Raw genomic sequence first — 24,989 nt, forward strand, 5'->3', positions numbered from 1 at the left:
AGGGGTGAGCCTGTCTCCATTCCTCTTGTAGTCCACAACCAGCTCCTTTGTTTTTACAACATTGAGGGAGAGGTTGCTTTCTTGACACCACTGTGTCAGGGTGATGACTTCCTCCCTGTAGGCAGCCTCATTATTATTTGAGATAAGGCCAATCAGTGTGGTGTCATCAGCAAATTTAATTAGCAGATTGGAGCTGTGAGTGGCAACACAGTCATGGGTATACAGAGATTAAAGGAGGGGGCTTAGTACAAAGCCCTGAGGGTCACCTGTGTTGAGGGTCAGGGGGCAGAGGTGAGGGAGCCCAGTCTTACCACTGCCGGCAATCTGACAGGAAGTCCAGGATCCAGCTGCACAAGGCAGGGTGAAGGCCGAGGTCTCTGAGCTTCTTGTCAGGCCTGGAGGGAATTATGGTGTTGAATGCTGAACTGTAGTCCAAGAACAGCATTCTCACATTCACATTCTTCTTCTCCAGATGTGTAAGGCTATTGTATCGTCTGTCAATCGGTTGTTTTGGTAGGTGAATTGTAGGGGGCTGCGTGCTGTAGATGTAGTCCTAGACCAGCCTCTCAAAGCATTTGCTTATTATTGAGGTGAGTGTGACAGGACGCCAGTCGTTCAGACATATTACCTTGGTCTTTTTGGGTACAGGAACAATGGTGGATGGTTTGAAGCAGGAGGGCACTCTGCTGCGGGAGAGGGAGAAATTAAAAATGTCTGTAAACACACCTGCCAGTTGTGCCGCGCACACTATGAGAACCCGCCCTGGGATGCCATCCGGTGCTGCAATCTTGCGACTGTCCGCTCATTGGAAACACCTGTGTACTTCAGCCTCAAAGATGACCAAGGTGCAGGTCTCTTCGGTGGCTCAGTGTTGCCAACATCGAATCGAGAGTAAAAAAAGATTTAGCTCATCTGGAGAGAGGCAGTGATGTTAGATTTAGCAAAGCCTAGATCTGTTGGCCAGCGCAAGCTTCGGCCAACTAAGAAACAGAGAGTCCAGAAACCAAGAACTGCACCTGGTTGTAGACACAGACCTGGTGTTCAGGTACAGGAGAATTGTGTTGAGGTGAGTGATAAATCAGCCATGAAAGAATGGCTGAGCAGGCTTGATGGGCCGAATGGCCCGATTCTGCTTCTGTGTCTTATGGTCTGTGCAGTAAAACCTGATGCTGCCTCAAAATCACCTTGTGCATGAGTTAAAGTGATCTGAACCCATCCCACCCATAGCAAGGTCCCTAGCTCTCCTCCTATTAAAATCAAACCTTTATTCTTTGGACTGTCAAATTCTTATTCATATGCTGAGAGTTATTAAATGGGAATTTTGCTAAATGACTAATGCGGTTGATATGCAAAAAGTCCTGTCACTGTATCTTGGCATTGACAGATTCTTTGTCAAAGCTACAAGGTACCACAAAACCCATCTATTTAAAAGAAATAATATGTTATTAATGAATGATGAATGACACTAGGGAAATTAATATTGACCTCGACAGAAACTTCCCTTGCCCTTTCTCATTGTCCTAATATTTAATAGCATGCTACATTGTTAATTAAGAGAGTGAATGAGATTCATTTTGATGAATGGTGAGATTGGGAGCCAGTGAATAATTAGAACAGCAGGCAAGTTCAGGAAGGTGGGCAGATTATATGAACTTCAACAACTAAATAATCTTTGCATGTTAAATATGAACATTGCTAGTTCTGGATTTATGCTCTAGCCATAATTTAAGAGTGCATGGAGCCCATGATTTTAAAAAAAAGCTAACATTGGATATGTTCCAACGCCCAAATTCAATCTCAGCAGTTAATGAAGTAGCTGGCAATAGTTGGTCTCAGACGCCAACTAAAGCATTTTTTTAGTTGCAGGTTAGCATCAAATATCTTAATGCTTCTATTTAAGTATTTAGAATATATCAGCTAAATCAGTGGAGGTTCGGAAATTCAGTGTCAAAAACAAGGACCTCAGTTTTTTTCTGATTCAAGAAGCCGAGTGATTGACTTTGGAAGTGTTATGATTGCATTCTAAATTATCCGCAAATGGTTAAAAGGAAGTTGAGGGTAGTGTCACAGCGAGAATGGATAGTATATGTAGTACCTGGAGGGATAGCTGAAGGGGAGTTGGGCTCTCTCAGTGGGGGTGGGTGGATTGAAGAATCTCAAAGTTATCTGAACTTCTGGCATTTACCAGGGAAATAATGGATAGTGAATCTACTGATATAAATTTCAATTCCTGTAACTGTTTAGTATTAGCTCTCTAATGAAGTGTATTCTCAGCACATAAAACATCCCCTTTTTACAGAGACTATCAAAGGGGAACTGATAACATAAAATATAGAAGGAAATATTAAGGAACACCAACAATCGGAAGGGATTTGTATTACAGAAGGGAGTTAACTAGATTGGTAGGAGGAAAAAAAAACATACGCATATTTATATAAGGTGTATGTAGCAAAATGACTGGAATGTAGGCAATGTAAGAATATCTGATTACTCCATAAGGTAAACTGTTACATCATTCTGTTGGGATTAAGAATACAGACTTCTTACTTGCTGGAAGGTGGTTAAGGAAGAGGCCTTAATTGATTACACTGAGTTTTATTTGTATGCTATTGCTTAGTAACGATGCAATATGACTTTTGTGTTTATTTGGCAGCAAAAATACTTTGGACTCTGGCCAAAGAAACTAAATATACTAAACCAAAGAACAAGAGCCAGTCCTGATGCAGGGTCCCAACCCAGAATGTTGATTATCCCGTTGCCTCCACAGATGCCCTCTAACCCACTGAGTTCCTCCAATAGTTTGTTGTGCTCCTGATCCCAGAATCAGTCAGGTTTATTATCACTGTCCGATATGATGTGAAATTTGTCGCTTTGGGTCAGCATGGTAGTGCAGTCGCACTACGGTTCCGGCGATCACCGAGCGGGGTCTGATTCCTGCCGTGTCTGTAAGGAATTCGTATGTTCGCCCTGTGGCTGCGTGGGCTTCCTCCGAGTGCACCAAATTCCTCCCACAGCCCCAACCAAAGACGTATGGTTAGGGTTAGGGATAGCAAGTTGTGAGCAAGCTATGTTGTCTCCAGAAGAGTGGTGACCCAGTACAGTCATCGCTGGTTAAATTTGTCGCAAATGATGCGTTTTGTTTTGATGTTTCGACGTACATGTGACAGAGTAAACATCTTTTACTATAAATTAGAAACATACAAAGCACATAAAAGGAATACTAATCAGGTAGAGTTTGTGGATTCATGAATCATTCAGAAATGTGATGCTGGAGGGGAAAGAAGTTTCTGAATCATTGAGTGTGGGTCTTGAGGCTCCTGTAATCTCCTCCTGGATTTTAGTACGAAGTATGTCCTAGATGGTGGGGGTATTTAGTGATTGTTTTGTATCAATATTTAGTTAATGGTCTAAAAATATAGCCAAGTGTCTTTGAGTACATTTCTGGTTTTTATATAGAAGTTGGAGATAAAAAGTTTTGGTTCTTAAGCATCAAAACAACCGACGTGCAGATCACAGCATAAGCTCATGCATTCAGAGGGGTTCCCTGATCAGAAGGAATACAAATCAGAATGATGTGTGGTCTGTAATAACCGGCCTATAAACCACTCTGACATATGCAGCTTAATTCATTGGATGTGTTTGTTATTGTCACTTGTTCTGTAGTACATGCCATCCAGACAGATCATGCTGCACACCATTACACAGAGGAAGTAAAAATGAAGCAAAATGCATAATATAGTAACACACACACACACACACACACAATTCTGGTGGAATGCAGTATGTCCGGCAGCATCTATGGAAACGGTCAACGTTTCAGGCTGAGACCCTTCTTCAGGACTGGAAAGGAAAGGAAAGGGGAAGATGCCAGAATAAAAAGATGAGGGAGGAGATGGAGGATATCTAGAAGGTGATAGGTGAAGCCAGGTAGGTAGCAAAGGTAAAGAGCTGGAGAGGGAGGAATCTGATAGGAGAGGAGAGTGGACCATAGAAAAGATGAAGAGACCCAGGTGGGGGTGATAGGCAGGTGGGAAGAGGTAAGAGGCCAGAGTGGGGATAGAAGAGTGGAGGGAGAGGGACATTTTTTTACAAGAAGGAGAAATTTATGGCATCAGGGTGGGGGCTACCCAGATGGAATATAAGGTGTTGCTCCTCCACCCTGAGGGGGGGCCTCATCTAAGCACAAGTGGAGGTCTTGGGCTGAATATTGTGTTGCACTTATAGGGGAAGTGTGAGGAAGGCGAATAAATAAGGTGCAAGGCCACCATGAGGAAGAATGGAAAATCAAGAATTCAAGATTTCATTTGTAGCTCGTGAGAGGTTCGTTCAAGATCTGATAACAGTGGGATAAGAGCTATCCTACTGTCTGGTGGGATGTGGTCTCAAGACTATTCATCTTCAGCCCAATGGGAGAGGGAAGAGGATATAACATCCCGGGTTGGAGGGGTTCGCGATTATATTATACTTCACTATTAGGTGACTGCTCTGCCCAGACCCCAGTAAATTGGAAAGAGTTGTGAATGCAGCTCAGTCCATCACGCAAACCTATCTCCTCTCTAATGACAATGTTTACATTTCCCGCTGCCTCAGGAAAGCAGCTTCAACAATTGATCAGGCTGCTGTACACAAAGGGAGAGGAAACGACCAGAAATAATTTACACCTGCCTGGAATCTCTAACATAATAATTGACCAAAATGCACTGCAAAGCTAGAAATTAACCTGTTGCAGGCTAAACAAAACATGACATTTTCCAAGCATGTCTTCTGCATTAATGCTTTTATTACTCTGTTTAACAGTACAATAGTGTTTGGATTCCTGACCCTGATGAGGTCTGGCAGTCTGCTGAAATCACCAAGGACTACAAGAAGGGATCTGATGAACTACATCTGCAGTTAGAAGATGGCACTGTAAGTTGGCAAAGAAAAATACATCTTTATTTTATGTACCTTTTCAAAAGCTTGCCAGATCACTCCATCTGTCTCATTTCTCATTGGAAATTCATGCCCCGTCTGCAGCGATGTGCTCCTGAGCAACAACGTGACCACGGTTATGAATTAGACATTTCATTCCACTGAACTAATGCCATCTTGTAAAGGAAAATATTGACGTGCATCTTTCCCATCATGCTCCCCCTCAGCTCTATATCCGGCGGCTGGTGGGACAAGTGTGGGATCCATGGACTCTGTGGGGTTGGAGTGGGAGGAGCTGGAGGGTGGGTAGTTTTGGGGGGGGGATTTCTGCATTCCTCCTGCCTTTTATTCAGGGATGAAGTCACATTTGAAGAGTTCCTCAAAGTGCTTCTTTCAACAGGTGCATCTCCATCCCTGAAAATAAGCTGGCCTTCATCCTTGGCTCAGAGGGGTTGGTGGACCCGTCAATGTGTGAACCATTGATGCTACACCATGCTAAGAAGCCCATGTGGTATTAAGTGAATTTTTTTCAATCTCCTGCTCTTTTTTTTTGCGATCAGTTGTGATCTAACAGAACTCAAATTGTTCCACAACACTGACATTGCAATGTTATTTTGGAAGCTCCTTAAAATATTATTTATCAGGCCTCTAGGTCAACGAACACAAATGCATTGTGTTCTATAAAAACTAATTATAAAACCTCTAGATTTTGTATTGAAATAAGTCTCCTAGTCAATGCTTGGTAGATGCCGAATACCTATCAGGTTTCTTTCAAAGTACTTCTAGTACACTTCATTTCTTTGTTCTGACAAGCAGTGACTGTCGTGTTCGACAGAGCTGCCAAGAGTGTTCATAGCCTACAGACTGACAAGAGTTGTTTGACTTACGTCAAACTAGAATTGAAGTTGCTCACTGAGATTTTGCATTTATACTCAGCATGTCAAGAAAGAACAAACCTGTTAAAACTGCAGATAAGCAGCAATGAGTCAGCGCGTGCCTAAAGTAACAGGCAGCTTGTGTCATCCCTCAAAATGCTCATGCCAATTAATTAAGAGGAGGGAGGGAGATTGAAAATTTGGCTGAGTGGTGCCACAGTGACAACCTCTCACCCAATGTCAGCAAGCCCGAGGAGCTGATTATTGACTTCAGGGGGAGGAAACTGGAGGTCTTTGAGCCAATCCTAGTTGGAGGAGCAGAGGTGGAGAGGGCTAGTGACTTTAAATTCTTTGGTGTCATCACTTCAGGGGCCTGTCCTGGGCCCAGCATGTAGGTGCAATTATGAAAAAAGCACGGCAGCGCCTCAACTTTCTTAGAAGTTTACGAAGATCCGTCATGATACCTATAACTTTGACTTACTTCTGTAGATGTGTGGGGGACAGTATATTGACTGGCTGCATCACAGCCTGGTATGGGAACACCAATGCCCTTAAACAGAAAATGCTGTAGAAAGTAGTGGACACAGCCCAGCCCATCATGGGGTAAAGTCGCCCCCACCATTGAGCACATCTACACAGAGTGCTGTTATAGGAAAGCAGCGTCCATCATCAGAGACCTCCACTGCCCAGGTCATGTTTTCTTCTCACTGCTGCCATCGGGAAGAAGATACAGGAGCCTTGGGACTCATACCACCCGGACCAGGAACAGTTACTACCCCTCAACCATCAGGCTCCTGAACCAGAAGGGATAACTTCACTTGCCATATCATTAAAATGTTGCCAAAACCTATGGACTTGCTTTCAAGGATTATTCATCTCATGTTCTCAATATTTATTGCTTATTAATTAATTATTATTATTTTTCTTTCTTTGCACAGTTTGCTGTCTTTTGCACACTGGTTGTCTGCTCGGTTGGTGCAGTCTTTCATTGACTCCATTATGGTTATTAGATTTATTGAGTGTGTTTGCAAGAAAATGATTCTCAGAGTTGTGTGTGTTGACATATACAATACTGTGCAAAAATCTTAGGTACATGTAAAAAATATTGCAAAGTGAAGATGCTTTCAAAAAAAATGAAATGAAGTTTCTAAATATCAAAAGATTACTATAAGGAGAAGTAAACAGTTTTTAAAAAACTGAAATCATATCAGTATTTGGTGTGACCATCCTTTGTCTTTAAAACTGCATTAATTCATTGTTGTGCAGTTTTATGAGAAAATTGGCTGGTAGATTGTTCCAAGCATCTTGGAGAACTTGTCACAGTTCTTCTGCAGACGTTAGCTGTCTCTTCAGGTAATCCCAGACAGCCTCAATGATGTTGACATCAGAGCTCTGTGGAGGCCATATCAGGTGAAGCCATATAAAATACCTTGAGTGTCCAAGACTTTTGTATAGTACTGTGCATACTTTGATATCAAATTTCCTTTTTTGAATTAAGACAAATTGTGCAACTGTACTCTGAGATTTACATACTGGATTAGAAACTGTTTCAAGCTTTAAATGATATATTAAACTGCCATACACTGTGAATGAATACATGATTTGTTGTGCCCAGTTCTGCAAGTTCAAAGTTCAAAGTGCATTTATTATCGAAGTATATATACATTATACAACCTTGAGATTCGTCTCCTTACAGGCAGCCACAAAACAAAGAAACCTAAAGAACCCATAAAAAAGATGGTCAAACACCCAATGTCTAGAGAAGAAGAAAAAAACAAATTGTGCAAACAATGAAAGCAAGCAAATAGCCCATGGACATGAAGCCCGTCGCAGGAAACATCCTCATCTCAGCGCAGAGCTGAGTAACGTTGTGGAGCAGTGAGCAGAACTGGTCCGACCCTTGCCTGTAGTCCTGACGCCTTGCCTTTTCAATCTATCTGGCCGAGTGTTTAAATTGTCCCAATGTCGGGCCGTTCCTCATTCTAGTACCAGGGCCTGGTCGCATCATAATGCTCTGGACTGGACCCCACTGCCACATTTCAGCCCTTGCCCGACCTTTCCGAATCGGCCCAGCGCTTCGATCGATCCAAACTGGCTCTCAGTTTAGGTGGACGGCCTCAAATCTGCCTCTCCTCCAATCAGCTTGCTCCGACTTTGTCTCAAATGCGTACTCGCCGGGCTTCACCAGAGCCATCTTAAACCAGAAGTTCATGCACATCTTCTTGCATTTCCCCATGACATATAATTAACAGCTGAGCATTCATATCCTACTGAGGTAGAAAATTCCGGAAAACTTCTTAGTTCATGCCGATCTTCTCCCTTACTTTGAGACGCTGACTAGTTCTAGATCCCCAACCAGTATCCATCGCATCAGTACATCTAAACACAAGCAAGTGTATGAAGAGCTCACTATCTTATAAGGTAATTTTCCAAAGAAAGGAACACCTATCACCCCCCCCCTTAACATGCACACGCAGACCAGGAATCACACCCCCTTCAAGGCAGAGATATCCTTCTTTGGTAAGGAAGCACAAACTCCAAGTTTTCTCTCACTGAGACTCTATATAATTGTGATAAGAAGACGTATTTATACGTACAAGGGCAGCACGGTAACTTAGTGGTGAACACGGCAGTTTTCAAGGTCAGTGATTGGGGTTCAATTCTTGCCCCTGCCTGTAAAGAGTTTGTACATTCTCTCCATGACCTTGTGGGTTTCCTCTGGGTGCTCTGGTTTCCTCCCACATTGCAAAGACACACGGTTAGTATTGGGGTTAGTAAATTGCGGGCATGCTAATATAAATCTACAATTTCCGCATATGTACTTTCAGTCAGCATTAATAGGCTAAATGTGACTATATTTGTCAGGATGTTCTGCTGCCGGATTCCCCAACGTTTCCAGAGATGGTGTTCCATCTTGCTGAGATCCCTTGCCAGGTTAAAGTTGATACTGGATTCATAACCCGCTTATCTGATGAAAGCATATTGTAGGGGTGTGGAGAAAATAGTAAAGGAAATGCAGTCCTTTCTTTATTTCAGTTTTGGCGGATTTTTTTTTAGCTTCCTTTATTTCTTGATAATTTCATTTTGATTATTTTTAAATGTTTTTGAATGACTATTCATTATGTGGAGTTTCCAGTCAAACGAGTTTTTTGGCTTCCTTGCTCTCTCTGAATTGACAGAAGTCTTTCATGTGGACAGAGAACGTAACAGGGAGGAAACATTTTTCAAATTATTTTAACATTTGTAATAAAGGACAGCGTTTGATATACATTTAATTAGAATGTATAATTAGTAATTGGACATATTTAAATATGGCTGAATTTATCCTTTGATCCTCCAAGAGGACCACAAACTTGTCATTGGGTTTGGAGCCTTGCCTCTCTCTGTGACCTGGAGAGCTATGTTGGCTGGAGTCAAGGCCTTGTGCTTTGGCCCTTTGTAGGGTTACCCACACCATACAGGTGAAAGGGTAAAGGCCAGACTAAGAATAGTCCACAGGTCCACCAGGCTAACAACCCTGATTGGTCAAAAAAATAACTAACAGAAACAGCAATGAAGAATCCTTTGTCTGTGTGCAACTGAGGACCCTGACCACACCTGGGGTACAATAGAGAAGATGGCCAAAGCAGACATCCCACCTCTCCCAGAAGTTCCGGGAGTCTCCCGCATATTAATAGTGGCTCCCTGATGCCCGCAAATTATATACAAATATCCCGGAAATCAATTTTTGAGAGAGAGAAAGAGAGAGTGTGAGACAGAGCGAGAGAGCATGCGAGAGAGTGACTGCGAGAGAGAGAGAGTGCGCACGAGAGAGAAGAGCGTGCGAGAGAGAGTGAGAGCGCTCCATGGGAGAGTGTTCCAAAAAAAGAAAATATAAAATGTACGTCACCCCAGACTACCCGAAAGTGTACCCCTGCCTAATAGGGGTCAAAAATAATGACAGTGTTGCTCGCTGCGCTGTTCACAACAGTGACTTTTCTATTGCCCACAGTGGGTTAAGACTGTAAAAGACACGGTGAGGTGAGTTTAACAGGTGACATTCGTTCATTTGCATAGCTAACGTTATTTAAACTAGCTGTCTAGCTGCTAAGGAGCTACTCTATTGCAGACATCCCACCTCTCCCGGAAGTTCCGGGAGTCTCCCGCAAATTGATGGTGCTACCGCCCTGAAGTTAGTTTTTGCAGGGTGGGATGTCTGCAGGCAGACAGAGATAGAGGAACTTCATTGCTGCCCTAAATGCTTGTGGCAGAATGGGCAGTAAGTAAGTAAGTCATCCTTTGATAATTTCTCCTTTAAGCCCAGCTTGAAGGTACAAATTTGTGCGACGCATTAGCCCAAGCCATGCCTGTCTTGTTGTGGAATACTTAGAACAGTTTTTATTTTGGTCCAGCTTGAATCCCCACTCACTCCATCCTTTTAGCAATACACTCATCAACTACAGTACGTTGCTGCTTCACACACTCACACGGAACTCAAATTTCAGTGTTGTTGCTGACAATTCCCACCACGCTTCCACCTTCACGCTGTCCATCTCTGACTCTTCCCTCCCATTTCTGGGCATTCCTAACTCCGTTGCAGGAGATGGGCCAGCCACAAGCAACCGTTAGGAGCCTAAAACCTCCTGCAACTACCTTGACTGCACATCTTTCCACCTCATTCTCTGTGAGGATTCCTTTACTTTCTCCCAGTTCCTTGTAGTGTAGCAGTTAGCGTGACATTTTACAGTGCCAATGATTGTTTGGAAGCTCGGCGTTCAATTCCACTGCTGTCTATAAGGAGTTTGTATCGTTCCCTGTGACTGTGTGGGCTCCCTCCGGGTGCTCCGGGTTCCTCCCACATCCCAAAGTTGTAATTTTCTGAGGGGAGTAAAGTTGTAGGCATGCTGCATTGACACTGGAAGGATGGCTACACTTGTGGACTGCCCCCTGCACTCTGTGCCGGTCGTCGTTGCAAACCACGCATGTCACTGTATGTTTTGATGTACAAGTGACAAATAAAAGCTCACCTTTAATCTTAGTCACAATATCAATATCACAAATGACCTGAGTTGGTCCACCCAAGCAGAGTCCACTGCCAAGAAGGCCACCAGCGCCTTTACTTCCTGAGAAAGCTAAAGAAATTTGGCCTGTCCCCTAAAACCCTCACTAATTTTTATAGATGCACCGTATAACGCATTCTTCTAGGGTGCATCACAACCTGGTATGGAAGTTGTCCTGTGTAAGACCGAAAGAAGCTGCAGAAGATCGTGAACACGGCCCAGCACATCACACAAACCAATCTTCCGTCCTTGGACTCACTTTACACCGCACGCTGTCGGAGCAGTGCTGCCAGGATAATCGAGGACACGACCCACCCAGCCAACACACTTTTTGTCCCTCTTCCCTCCGGGAGAAGGCTCAGGAGCTTGAAGACTCGTACAGCCAGATTTGGGAACAGCTTCTTTCCAACCGTGATAAGACTGCTGAACGGATCCTGACCCGGATCTGAGCCGTACCCTCCAAATATCTGGACCTGCCTCTCAGTTTCTTTGCACTACCTTACTTTCCATTTTTCAATTTTCTATTTATGATTTATAATTTAAATTTTTAATATTTACTATCGATTTATAATCCAGAGAGCAGGAAGCGCAGAATCAAATATTGCTATGATGATTGTACGTACTAGTATCAATTGTTTGGCGACAATAAAGTATAAAGTAACTTGTTTTTGTCTCTTTCCCACTTCTGATGAACGGTCTTTGACCTGAAGTATTAATACTGCTTCTCTTTCACAGATGCTGCATGAACAGTAAAGTATTTCGGTATTTCCTGTTTTATTTAAATTCTACTTTTATCTTTTTATAATAAGGAATAATTACTCAGCCTTTGGTTGTGGTGTCACATTAGCACAACACTTTGCATTACCAGCGACTGCGCGTTCAATTCCCACTGCTCTTTGTACGTTCTCCCCATGACCGCGTGGGTTTCCGCCCACAGTCCGAAGACGTAATGGTTGGTGGGTTAATTGGTCATTGTGAATTGTCTAGTGATTAGTCTCAGGTTGCTAGGCAGCACAGCCCAAAGGGCCAGAAGACCCTGCTCTGCGCTGTGTCTCAGTAAATAAATAAACAAAACTTTGTTTATTTTCTTTTTATAATTTTATTCAATAATTGCTTACAAAGTTTGCAATCTGCTTTAGACATCTAATTGTGTCAAGAGAAAGGACGAACAGTAGGACTAAATTGATGATCTAGCAGCTTGCATGAGGATTGGAAATGATTTTTATTTAATCAGAAACCAGTCTTAAATATGGATGAAACATGAGAGCATAAATTATGAGCTGGCACCAGTGGATTGGAGGAAACAAGCGATGCTAAGTGTCTTAAAAAGTTTACGAGCAATAAGTAACATGATTATCCTTAGATCCAGCTCCACAGTGGCCCAATCTGTACTGGTAAGCGCTGTGTACACCCCACAGATAGTCGGGTACAAATGTAGACTCAAATGCAATCGGGCCCACTGCTCAGAACTGTATGTGGTCTTCTTGGCCAGGCACAGGACAGACATTGACTTTGGTCAGTCGGCTCCCCTCTGACAGGTACAGAAAGATGCGGATTACAGGAGTGAAGTGCAGGCATTACAAGCAGCTTCCACAGACACTGAAAGAGGCTGCAGTCTCTTTCCGTATAACCACGAAATACGGATTCATCCAGGTACTTGAAGAAAGGTCTCAGCCAGAAACGTGGACAGCTTAGTCATTTCCATCGATGCTGCCTGGCCTGCTGAGTTGCTCCAGCATTTTGAGTGTGTTGCTTTGGATTTCCAGCATCTGCAGATTTTCTTGAGTCTGTTTCTTTGCAGGTTTTGGAACATTTACGGTAGAGTCAACGTCATTGAGCATTACGGCACAGACATAGGCCCATTGACCCATTTGGTCTGTGCCAAACTTTTATTCTGCTTAGACGCATTAATTTACACCTGCACCAAAGCCCTCCATGATCCTCCCATCACGCACTTGCACAAACTTCTCAATAAATGTTGAAACTGAAACCAGAAATACCACTTCTGCTGGTATTTTATTCAATACCTGTAAGGAGTTTGCGCATTCTCCCTGTCAGTGCGTGGGTTCCCTCCGGGTGCTCCGGTTTCATCGCACAGTCCAAAGACTTACTGGTTGGTAGGTTAATTGGCCATTGAAAATTGTCCTGTAATTCGGCTAGGGTTAAATCGGTGGTTGCTAGGCAACGTTGCTTGAAGGGCCGGAAGGGCGTATTCCCTGCTGTATCTCAATAAATAAATAAACAGTACTCACACCACTTTCAAACTGAAGAAGCTCCCCCTCATGCTCTCCTTAAACATTTTGTCTTTCACCCTTAACCCATGACCTCTAGTTCTTATTTCACTCAACCTCAATGGAAAAAGCCTACTTACAGTTATTCTACCTATACCTCTCATAATTTTGTATGCAGTGCCTTGAAAAGGTATTCAGCCCCCAACCCTTTGTTCACACACATGAATTTGATCAATCTAACTGAATTTTTTTATTTGTGAATCTCAGGATCCTTTTTTTGCAGTAGAGGCCCAAAAACAAGGAAAATTGTAAAGCATGAAAAACTATAAGTTCAAAAACTGAAATGACAGCCAGCAGTTCATAAGTACTCATCCCATTGGCTCAGTACTTAGTTGTACCACCTTTTGCAGCAGTTACAATCAGCAGTCTTTTTGGGCAAGGCTCTGTTAGTTTTGTACAACAGGATGGAGCAAGATTTACCCATTCCTCCTTGCAAAATACCTCCGGCTGTGTCAGGTTAGTTGGGGAGTGGTGGTAGACAGCAAACCTGAGGTCTTGCCAGAGATGTTTGATCAGGTTAAGTTCAGGATTCTGACTGGGCCACTAAAGGACATCAATTTTCTTCGTTACCTTACGTATACCTCTCATAGTTTTGTATGCAGTGCCTTGAAAAAGTATTCAGCCCCCAACCCTTTGTTCACATACATGAATTTGATCAATTTAACACAAATAAGTCAATTACTATAATTCCAAATACACACACATACACGTGTGTCTACAGATGTTCTGGCAGTGTGCCTTGGGCTGTTGTCCTGCTAAAAGATGAACATTCTCCCCAGTTTAAGCTTTCTGGTAGAGCCCAGCAGGTTTTTATCCAGGATATCTGTGTATTTAGCAGCATCTATCTTCCTATCAATCCTGACCAGATTTCCCGTTCCTGGTGCAGAAAAGCATCCCCATTTCATGATGCTACCTTCACCATACTTTACAGTAGGGATGGTGTTAACTGGCTGATGTGCAGTATTAGATTTATGCCGCATGTACCACTTAGTGTTGAGGCCAAGAAGTTCCACTTTAGTCTCAACTGACCTCAAGACCTTCTATAATATCTTCCAGCTCATGCTTAGCAAAGCCTTTACAGGTAAGGATATGCAACACACATCAAAGTTGCTGGTGAACGCAGCAGGCCAGGCAGCATCTCTAGGAAGAGGTACAGTCGACGTTTCAGGCCGAGACCCCTCGTCAGGAAGGCTCTCGGCCTGAAACGTCGACTGTACCTCTTCCTACAGATGCTGCCTGGCCTGCTGCGTTCACCAGCAACTTTGATCTGTGTTGCTTGAATTTCCAGTATCTGCAGAATTCCTGTTGTTGACCGCTAAGGATATGTTTTTTTTTAAGCCAGTGCTTCTTCCTTGCCACTCTTCCATAAACACCCCTTTTGTCCAAGGCCTTAGAGATTGTGGCGCCATGAACTTCATCTCCCTTTGCAGCCACTGACTTCTGCAGCTCAGTCAGAGTGGCTATTAGCATCACAGTAGCCTCTTACAAGTGCCATTCTTTTCCAGCAAATAAGTATGGAGGGGCAGCCTGACCTAGGCAGAGTGGCTTTGTTTTATATTTTTCCCACTTTTTGACCATTGACTGCACTTAACTTCGAGGTACATCAGTGCCTTTGAGATGGTTTTGTACTCTTCCCCTAATTCGTATTATTATTTCCCTGATTGGCTTGAATGCTCCTTTGTCTTCATTTTGGTTTAGTCTGTTGAAGATCTACCATACTATTGCACTTTACAGAGAGAGGGGGTAGTTATTCTAATGAATTCATTGAAAACAGGTGATGCTCCAATCTTCTACATCAACAAACTGTGTGAGTTGGTGAGGTAATATATTGCTGCTGAGGAAAGTTAGCTTAGTAATTACAAAGGGGATGAATACTTCCTCAGCCTCACAATTTTGTTTTTTAATTTTTAGTAAACTGGTGACAGGTTTTGGATTTCTTTCTTTTGTTTTGACATGATGCACAATGTTTTGCAGATCCGCTTTAAAAAAATCCAATGCAATATATTTTAAAATTATAAAATGAAACAGTAAAATGTGAAAATAGTTGCATACTTTTTCAAGGTACTGTACATCTACCAAATTTCCTCTCATTCTCCTTCGCTCCAAGGAACAAAGTCCTACCCTATTCAAGCTTTCCCTTTAATTAGGTCCTCAAGTCCCAACAACATCCTTGTAAATTTATCGGTACTCTTTCAATCTTATTGATTCTTTTCCTCCAGGTAGAAAACCAGAGTTGCACACAATACTCTAAATCAGGCCTCACCAACATCTTGTACAGCTTCAACATAACATCCCAACTCCTGTACTCAATACTTTGATTTATAAAGGCCGATGTGCCGTAAGCTCTCTTTATGACACCATCTACCTGTGACACAATTTTCATGGAATTGTGGATATATATTCCCAGATCCCCATGTTCTACCACACTCCCCACTGCCCTACTGTTCACTGTGTAAGATCTACCCGGGTTTGTCCCCCCAAAGTGCAACACCTCACACTCATCTGCATTAAATTCCATCTTCCATTTTTCCGCACAGTTATCCAGCTGCTGTAGCCTTTGAAAGCGTTTCTCACTGTCTACTACCTCCCCAATCTTGGTGCCTTCCGCAAACTCGTGATCCAGTTTACCACATTATGATTCAGATTTTTGATATAGATGACGAACAGCACTGAACTCTGTGGCACATCAGTGGTCACAAGCCTCCAGTCAGAGAAGCAACCATCTATTACCACTGTCTGGCTTCTCCTGCAAACCAATGTTGAATCCAATTTACAACCTTATCCTAAATGTCAAGTGACTGATGTTAATGTTTCAATGCATGATTTGTCTATGTGTGCACTGTGATGATGGAATATATGAAAGCCAATTTTGCATTCTATAAAAAAATTGCTTAAATTACTACTTCACCCATGAAAAAAGTGTGTCATATTATTAATAATTATCTGCATTTATGGCATATGAAGTAAAAAAGATAAATTATATAAGCCTAATGCAAACTGAACTTTGAACAAATTAGCTAAGTTGAATATTGTATATTATTATTAGTGAATAATTCAATGGTTCAGTATACAACATGAAATCCTTACTCTCTGCAGACATCCATGAATCAGAGAGAAAAAGCCCCAAAGAATGATTGACAGAAAACTGTTAGAACCCTAAAGCCCCCTCCCTCCTCCCATGCACAAACAGCAGCAAAGCATCAATACTCCCCCTCCCTCCACTTGTTCCAGCAAAAAACATCACCCACCCAGCAATAGCAAGCCCCCAGAGACCTTGGTTAATTGACCATCACAAACTACTGTCCATCCCAACACTCCGCCATCTCAACAGGCCCTCTCTCTCTCACTAGAGGGAGAGAGAGATATCGCTTCTGCCACAGTGAGAGGGGTGACCAACAGCTCGCTGTTCTGATGTTACAGTCTGTAAAGTTGCTTATTTTGAGAATCATCAGACTTCCTCTCACCGTTGGGGGAGAGAGAGAGATAAATTGGAAAACAAAGCATTTATTTAGTAAGTGACACATATATTTTTCAGGCTGTCAGGGGATTGATTTCAAAGTACATTTCTTTCGCCATCGTAATGCTGCCTAATGATGAGCAGAAAGCATGATTTTCTTTCCTCGTTTATTCTGAACATTGTAGGAACTAAAATATCCAGTTGATCCAGTCAACTTGTTTTTACCACCTCTACGAAACCCTGATATACTCGTGGGCGAAAATGACCTCACAGCGCTCAGTTACCTCCACGAGCCCGCGGTTCTGCACAACCTCAAAGTGCGCTTTGTGGATTCCAAACTCATCTACACATATTGTGGTAAGAAAGAAAACCTCAAAAGACTGTACGTCAGCTTTATGTAAATCTCCAGCATGTAATGTTAACTGTTGTGTCTGATTCATTTTAGGTATTATCCTTGTGGCTATTAACCCATACAAAGAAGTACCAATCTATGGAGACGCTATCATTTATGCCTATAGTGGGCAAAATATGGGCGATATGGATCCTCATATTTTTGCAGTGGCTGAAGAAGCTTACAAACAAATGGCCAGGTAACAAATGGTTTTCCAAACCACTGGGTTCAATATGAAAGTCAGACTTACACCCATGAGCAATGGTTTCACACCTAACATTTTGTGTAAAATTGTAGTTAGAACCTTACATTATGAAAACAGGACCTTCAGCACAACCGCTCCTGTAAGGAGTTTATACGTCCTCCCCGTGAGCGTGTGGGTTTCCTCCACGTGCTCTGGTTTCCTCCCACAGTCCAAAGCCGTCCCAGTTGGTAAGTTAATTGTCCATTGTAAATTGTCCCGTGCTCAGGCTAGTGTTAAATTGGGGGATTGTTGGGCGGCACAGCTCAAAGGCCAAAGGGCCTATTGTGCACCGTATCTCAATAAATAAATAACTTGTCCATCCATTTAAACTTGCCCCATTTGCTCACACTTGACCCATGTCTCTCTGAACCTTTCCTTTCTATGCACCTGTCCAAATGTCTTTTAACTATTGTTAGTGTACCTGACTCAACCACTTCTTCTCTCAGTTTGTTCCGTGTAGTTGTAGAACAAATACTGTATCCCATCAAAATCATTCCACTGTAAGTACTTTAAATAGAAGGCCTGGTTGTATAAATTAATTACTCATTCTTTACCATAAGGTGATCCTAAGGAAAGGTCTTTAGTGGAGTCCACAACAATGGGTTGCAAAAACAGGAAGAAAGAGGTTTTTTTTAACTGCTGGATAAGCAGGAGTGGAGTCAGGGGAGGGGAGTTGTGCTTAGCTGAACAAGGGTGGCGTGTCAAGGGCTGCATTGTCTCCAAAGCAGTGGACAGCTTGTTATAATGTAAAAAAAAATCAGAACAGAATGTTGCTTATTGCAAAACACATAGCAAAATGTGACTCGCATCCCATGAAGCTTTTTAAAGTCTCCTTTGTCTCTGTTGATTTTAGCATGATTACATTCTATGTTGCAATTTTAGATATTAATAATAATAATAAGTACTTAACCCAAGTGGGAAATTATTTTGTTACAGCAGCAACATTTAAACACACACTTAGCAATAATAATATAATAATAATAACTAATGTGCAGAATAATAATATACACAATAATAATTTATCAATGTGCAAAAATTGTAATAAAAGGTGCTAAATCTGTTCAAAATGCTGCACATTTCTTGTTAGGGTTGGATTAGGAAATGAAATAGTCCAGAAAGAGGTCGTTCCTGGAAATCCAAAATTGATAGGGAAAAATATGATTAAAAATGAATTATATTTGATAATGTTCTCAAGTTATATGTTATTTAGCATTGCATTCAGTGCAAAGGTCTAAGACACTTCTTTTCTAATAGCTTGTGCAAATCAGTAGATTTCATATCAGTAAATTGCAAATTTAGTGTGTCAGGACCTTGCACTTTGGGAAGACCTGACCGTAATTTTCTTTGGTTGCCTGCCGTTCTGTACTGAATTGATTTGCACAAATTGTATTAAAGCCTGGTACGTCCATCTTGCAGTGACTGACAGCTCGCAAGAAATGCTGGAGAAGAGTGAAGGCACAGAGACATTTGCATCGAGTTATCGAGCACAGAGGTCCCACAGTAGTGTAATGGTCAGCTCGACGCTATTATAGCTCATGGAGTTCAGAGTTCAATTCCGGTGCCATCTGTGAGGAATTTGTACGCTCTCACCGTGGCTGTGGGGTTTCCTCCCACAGTCCAAAGATGTACCAGTTAGTAGGTTAATTGGTCATTGTAAATAGTCCTGTGATTAGTCTGGTGTTAAATAGGTGGGTTGCTAGGCGGTGTGGCTCGTTGGGCTGGAAAGGCCTGTTTGGCACTGTATGTATAAATTAATATTTAAAAAAAAAAGGCCCTTCAGCTCATCATGTCCATGCTGACCATTCAGTACCTATCTATGCTCATCCCATTTGGAGCCTAGCCTACTGTGCCTTGTCAATCCAGGTGCTCATTCCCATCCAACAGCAACGTTGTGGGAGAGTATGTGTCTCCACCACACCTGCAAATGGGATCTTTCAAATTTCTGGGTGAAGATATCATCTTTAAGTTATTTACTCGTCATCTTAAACCTATCGCCTCTGCTATTAAACATTTAACAGTTAATACCCAAGAAGTATTTCAATCTGACTTTTTTCAAAGTAAAACAAAATCACTGATTATTATATTTATTTATTTATTGAGATACAGTGTGGAATAGGCCCTTCGGACCTTTCGAGCCACGCTGCCCAGCAATCCCCCGATTTAATCTGACCCTAATCACGGGACAGTTTACAATGACCAATTAACCTACCAACCGGTATATCTATGGACTGTGGGAGGAAACCAGAGCACTCGGAGGAAACCCACGCAGTCACGGGGAGAACGTACAAACTCCTTACAGGCAGCGGTGGGAACCAAACCCCGGTCACCTGTACGTAAACCATCGTGCTAACCACTACACTACTGTGCCACCCCACCTTCAAATAAACTAGTTAAGTGCTAATCTAAAATTAAGTTGTTAATAATCCTATTTGCCAGATTTTGCACTTGTTTGTTTCTCTAATTTATTAAGATTTACTCAAAGAGTGATGTAACGTTAGTTTTAGTTATGTTCAATCCGATAAAGGGGAACATTTGCAGTAACTCTTCATTTTACTTCTCACGCCAGGAAGAATCGGAACCAGTCTATCATTGTTAGTGGAGAGTCTGGTGCAGGGAAAACCGTATCTGCCCGATATGCTATGAGGTATTTTGCTACTGTTAGCAAATCCAGTAGCAAGGATTGTATAGAAGATAAAGTCCTTGCATCAAATCCTATAACAGAGGTAAGGAGCAACAAAATAGTACAGCAGTTCAAGAGTCAACAACCTTAAGAACATTAATAACCTTAACTTTAAAACGTTAGCAGGGTAATCAATTATTCAGACAGTAGAAAGTGTAACCTATTCCCATTCCCATTCCCGTGGCCTAATCTTGTGCCACAATGAGGCCACACTCAGGATGAAATAGCACCACCTTATATTCCGTTGGGGTAACTTCTAACCTGATGGCATAAATACCATTTTCTCCGTCTGGTAAAAAAATACTCCCTCCCCCTCTCTTCTTCATCTATTCCCTACTCTGCCCTCCTACCTCTTCTAATCTGCATATCACATCCCCCTGGGTCCTCCTTCCTTTCCTCCCATAGTCCACTCTCTTCTTCTAGCAGATTCTTCCCTTTCCATCCCTTTACCTTTCCATCTCACCTGGCTTCACCTATCACTTCCTAGCTATCCTCCCTCCCCCTCCTTCCTACTTTTTATTCTGTCATCTTCCCTCTTCCTTCCCAGTCCTGAGGAAGGACCTCAGCCTGAAACATCATCTCTATAGATGCTGCCGGACCTGCTGAGTATCTCCAACATTTTGTGTGTATGTGCTTAGTGGTTCATAATTATCTCCATTGACCCAAGATTAATTACAGCCTTGAAATTGCTGCATGCTATTTCTTTTCTATGTACCACTTCAACTTTGAGTCTTTTACTTAATGAAATTGACCTGTGCACTCAGGAGGCATTGGTTGATGTACAGTGATGATCACACATTAAGGGCCTACAATGTCATTGTGGAAATAGGTCATTTGTACAGTTCGAGTCTTGAATGTATTGTTTTTAACTGGGATAAGGTCAGTTGGAGATGTTAAGGAAATTAAGGCATTGGAGAGAGTGTAGATTTAACTACAAAGATTCCTTGGATACGAGGTCAGGTGTGGGAGGTTGTGGTGGTAGTGGATTCTTATGTTGTGAAGAAAGCTTGGTAAAGCTGAGGAGACTATCCTTGGAGCAAGCTGAGGATAATTAAGGGCATATCAATTAAAGGACCATCTAGATAAAGTAGATAAAGTAAACTGGATTGAAACCAAATAAGACACATGAAAGCTTATTGGCAAACAACCAAAGGAGATTAGGAAAAGCATTTTTCATGGAAAATGGTCAACAACTGGAAAGTGTAGGCTGACAGCTTGATGGAGACAGACATGGCCATTGCTTTCAGAAGGGAAAGAGACAAGAACTTGAAAGGGGAACAAAACAGGACTGTGGGGGATGGGCAGGAAATCTATGTTGCTTTTGGGGACTGGTGTGGTCTTGGTGGGTTGAATGCCGTTACCATTCTGTGATTTAGTGACCTGGTTCTATCATTAATGAATATCCAGAAGGATAAACACTGCTCTTTGTTATGTTTTGTAACTTCAAAACATTTAACTAGCTCAAAGGAAGACACGAGAGTCTAAAATGTGGATCTAACTTCGGGTTTGCTTGAAGCGAGGCACGCACATATCATGTGGTAGTGTGATGACATATAAGAACATATGAGAAAGAAGCATCAGATAACATCAGTGCCCAAGGGCTGGAAGGCCTACAAGTAAGCCTCTGCAACCTCCCTGAGGAAGAACCAGACATCACCATAGCAGCAGATGTCCAGCAATGGGTAGCAAGTATGAAGACCAGGGGCTGACATGATCCACTCCCGTTGGCTGAAGAAATTAATGACATTGCATACCCGGCTGACAGCTCAAATGAAGCAGCTACTTGAAGCAGGCTCCCACTCTGCCTGGCTAACTCAAGGAAGGATTAGATTAGATTATGAGGACACTCAGTCCTCGATTATTGTTATTTAGTAATGCATGCATTAAGAAATGATGCAATGTTCCTCCAGTGTGATATCACAGAAACACAAGACAGACCAAGGCTAAAACTGACAAAAACCACATAATTATAACATATAGTTACAACACTGCAAAGCAATACCGTAATTTGATGAAGAGCAGACCATGGGCACGGTAAAAAAAGTCTCAAAATCCCGATAGTCCCATCATCTCACGCAGACAGTAGAAGGAAGAAAAACTCTCCCTGTCATGAACCTCCAGCACCACAAACTTGCTGATGCAGCACCCTGGAAGCACCCGACCACAGCTGACTCTGAGTCCGTCTGAAAACTTCGAGCCTCCGACCAGTCCTCCAACACTGAGCACATCTCTGCCAAGTGCTTTGACCCCGGTCCTGGCCGCCAAGCAACAGGCAAAGCCAAGGATTCAGGGCCTTCCCCTCCAGAGATTCTGGATCGCACAGTAGCAGCGACAGCGAAACAGTCATTTCAGAAGTTTCACCAGATGTTCCTCTATGCTTCTCACGTCTGTCTGTCAAATCAGGATTGTGCACGGCCCCCTACTTGACAGATAACAGATATTCATTCCGGAGTGGCCGCTGCGCGCTGCGTCACGCTGCCATCTTCTCTTTCACAGTAGTCATAATGAAGGAGCCTCACAAAGGAGCAACACCATCAAACCATCAGCCCATAACCTGCCTGTCAACAGCATGGAAGCTCCAATCAGGCATCATAGCCACCAAGCTGAAGGAACATGTATGTAAATTCTGAAGTCTGGTCAGAGGGGGATTGGGAATGGAACCAGAGGCTCCAGGCACCAACTACTGGTAGATAAAGCAGTCATGTGAGACTCCAAGACCAGGCAAACCAACCTAAGTACAGCCTGGATCGACTTCCAGAAAACATACGACTACACATGGATCCTGGAATGCCTGTCTCTGTACAAAATCAACACCTAGGATCTTCAACAAGAACTCAGTGGGCTGTTGGAGGACAATGCTCAAAGTTAAGTCAAAGCCAATTGCACAAGTGACCATCAGATGTGGAATATCCCAGGGTGATGCACTAAACCGACTGCTGTTCTGCATAGGCTTGAACCCCCTCAGCCAGATCATCTCAAAGAGTGGAGATAGGTACAGGTTCAAGAGTGGAGTGACCATCATCCACCTCCTGTACATGGATGACATCAAGCTGTACAGTAGAAATGAAAGAGACATTGACTCACTATCCACCTGACAAGGGTGTAGAGCAGAGACATCGGGGTGTCATTTGGACTGGAAAATTGCAGCTGGGTGGTAGTGAAAAGAGGCAAACTCATCAAGACCAAAAGAGCTGAGTTACCTGAAGGCCAAAAACCAGATTTAGAGGACAGCTACAAATACCTGGAGATCCTGCAGGCACATGGGAGCCACAATGAGGGCACAAGGAAGGCTGCCACGTCCCAGTACCTCCAAAGAGAGAGATAAGTCCTAAAAAGCCAGCTGAATGAGAAGAACAAGATCAGCGCCATCAACACATTGACCCTACCAGTCATCAGAAACCCAGCTGCAATAGTGTGCTGGCCAAAGAATGAACTGGAAGCTGCTGACAACAAGACATGGAAACTACTAATAATACATGGAGAATGCCATTCAAAGTCCAACATTGAGTGAGTGTACACCCCCTGGAATAAAGGAGGATGGGAACTTAGAAGTGTCGAGGCCACAGTCCCGGAAGAACTGTGAACATCCATGAGTGTGTCAGGAAGATGATCCCTAAGGACATCCTGCTTGGAGAATACCTCAGAGTGCAGGCAGAGGACATGGAAATGGAAGTGGGTGAAGCAGAGCCAGAGGACCAGAGCCCCTGCACGGGATGGACCATTGCCAGATATCAGAGGTAGCTGACATAAGAAAGTCCTACCAATGGCTGAAAATGGCAGGGCTGAGGGACAGCACAGAGGTGCTGCTCATGGCACTGAGCACAAGAGCAGTAGAAGCAGTGGTCTATCACACCAGACAAGTCCAAAGATGCAGACAGTGCAAGGAATCTGCTGAAACCATCCAGGGTGCAAGATGCAGGCAGGGACAGCAGACACTGAACTGCACAACCAAACTGCAGGAATTGTGTACAGGAACATCTGCGCTGAGTTTGGATTGGACAGTCCCATCCAAATGGGGAAACACCCGAGAAGGGAGTGGAGACTGACAGACCTGAGATCTTGTGAGAATTCCAAATACAAATTGATAAGCAGGTACTGGCCAACCAACCAGACATAGTAATACTGGACAAGGAACAAAAGAAAACCTTAGTAATAGATGTGGCAATCCCGAATGGCTCAACAAATCCCAGGAACAACATCTGAGATCTTAGTCCAGAAGAGCAAACTACTAGGAACAGTAAGGATACTGTGCTGAACCCTGTAAGGATACTGTGTGTGTGTGTGTGTGTGTGTGTGTGTGTGTGTGTGTGTGTGTGTGTGTGTGTAATTCACAGCAGTTTCCAGTTGCTAAGAACTATAGTTACAATGAAGGAGAGTTGGTAGATGTCATTTTTCAGTTTGCAGATATCAATACGTAGCTTTAATCGAAATTTTGTTCATTTAAGTGAACAAAGGCCTCCATAAATAATAGGCACTCTTTTCTTCAAATAGAATTTTCCCAATAAATGTTCATAAGTGGTTTGATTGCAGGATTACCTAATGCATGTTCTGCCTCAGGTATTTGTAGCAATATCTCCTTGTTTCCAGGCTATTGGAAATGCAAAGACAACGCGAAATGACAATAGCAGTCGTTTTGGTAAATACACTGAGATCAGCTTTGATACCCGGTATCGAATCATTGGTGCAAATATGAGAACTTACTTGCTGGAAAAGTCTCGGGTGGTGTTTCAGGTAAGAATTAAACTGGGTAAGCACAAAGTATAAGGTTCTTGAAAACATAGCCATGAAAATAAACTTCTCCACAGGACACTGACCTGCAGTTACCTTTGTAATGAGTTGTCTTTTAATCTGTGATTCATGTATTTGCTGTGATCAACGTGACTACATCTGACCACACATTTCAGTCTCTTGATCCCATGTGCCTTGTTCCTATAACATTACAGAATACACTGTATCATCCTCCTCCTTGAATACATTTAGTCACTCAGCCTCCCCTGCACTCGGTGGCAGAGATTCCTGGAGGCCCGCCATCCTCAGGGTGGAGAAATCTCTTTCTGATGCTGGTTTTAACTACACCATATCCCGAGGTTCCATTCCTCCT

General features: G+C 42.8%; 1 protein-coding gene across 1 annotated transcript in view; it reads left to right on the plus strand.

Moving 5' to 3' along the window:
• myo5c (myosin VC) overlaps nucleotides 1-24,989 on the plus strand; it is a 130,442-nt gene that overhangs the window by 14,639 nt on the left and 90,814 nt on the right. Inside the window, exons 2-6 of the mRNA XM_063065973.1 lie at nucleotides 4,798-4,908; nucleotides 16,759-16,930; nucleotides 17,019-17,163; nucleotides 19,775-19,931; nucleotides 24,476-24,619. Coding sequence (XP_062922043.1) covers nucleotides 4,798-4,908; nucleotides 16,759-16,930; nucleotides 17,019-17,163; nucleotides 19,775-19,931; nucleotides 24,476-24,619 — 729 coding nt within the window. The remainder of the gene's footprint in view (nucleotides 1-4,797; nucleotides 4,909-16,758; nucleotides 16,931-17,018; nucleotides 17,164-19,774; nucleotides 19,932-24,475; nucleotides 24,620-24,989) is intronic.

Source organism: Mobula hypostoma, chromosome 13 (assembly GCF_963921235.1).
Source record: "Mobula hypostoma chromosome 13, sMobHyp1.1, whole genome shotgun sequence".
Classification (NCBI taxonomy): Eukaryota; Metazoa; Chordata; class Chondrichthyes; order Myliobatiformes; family Myliobatidae; genus Mobula; species Mobula hypostoma.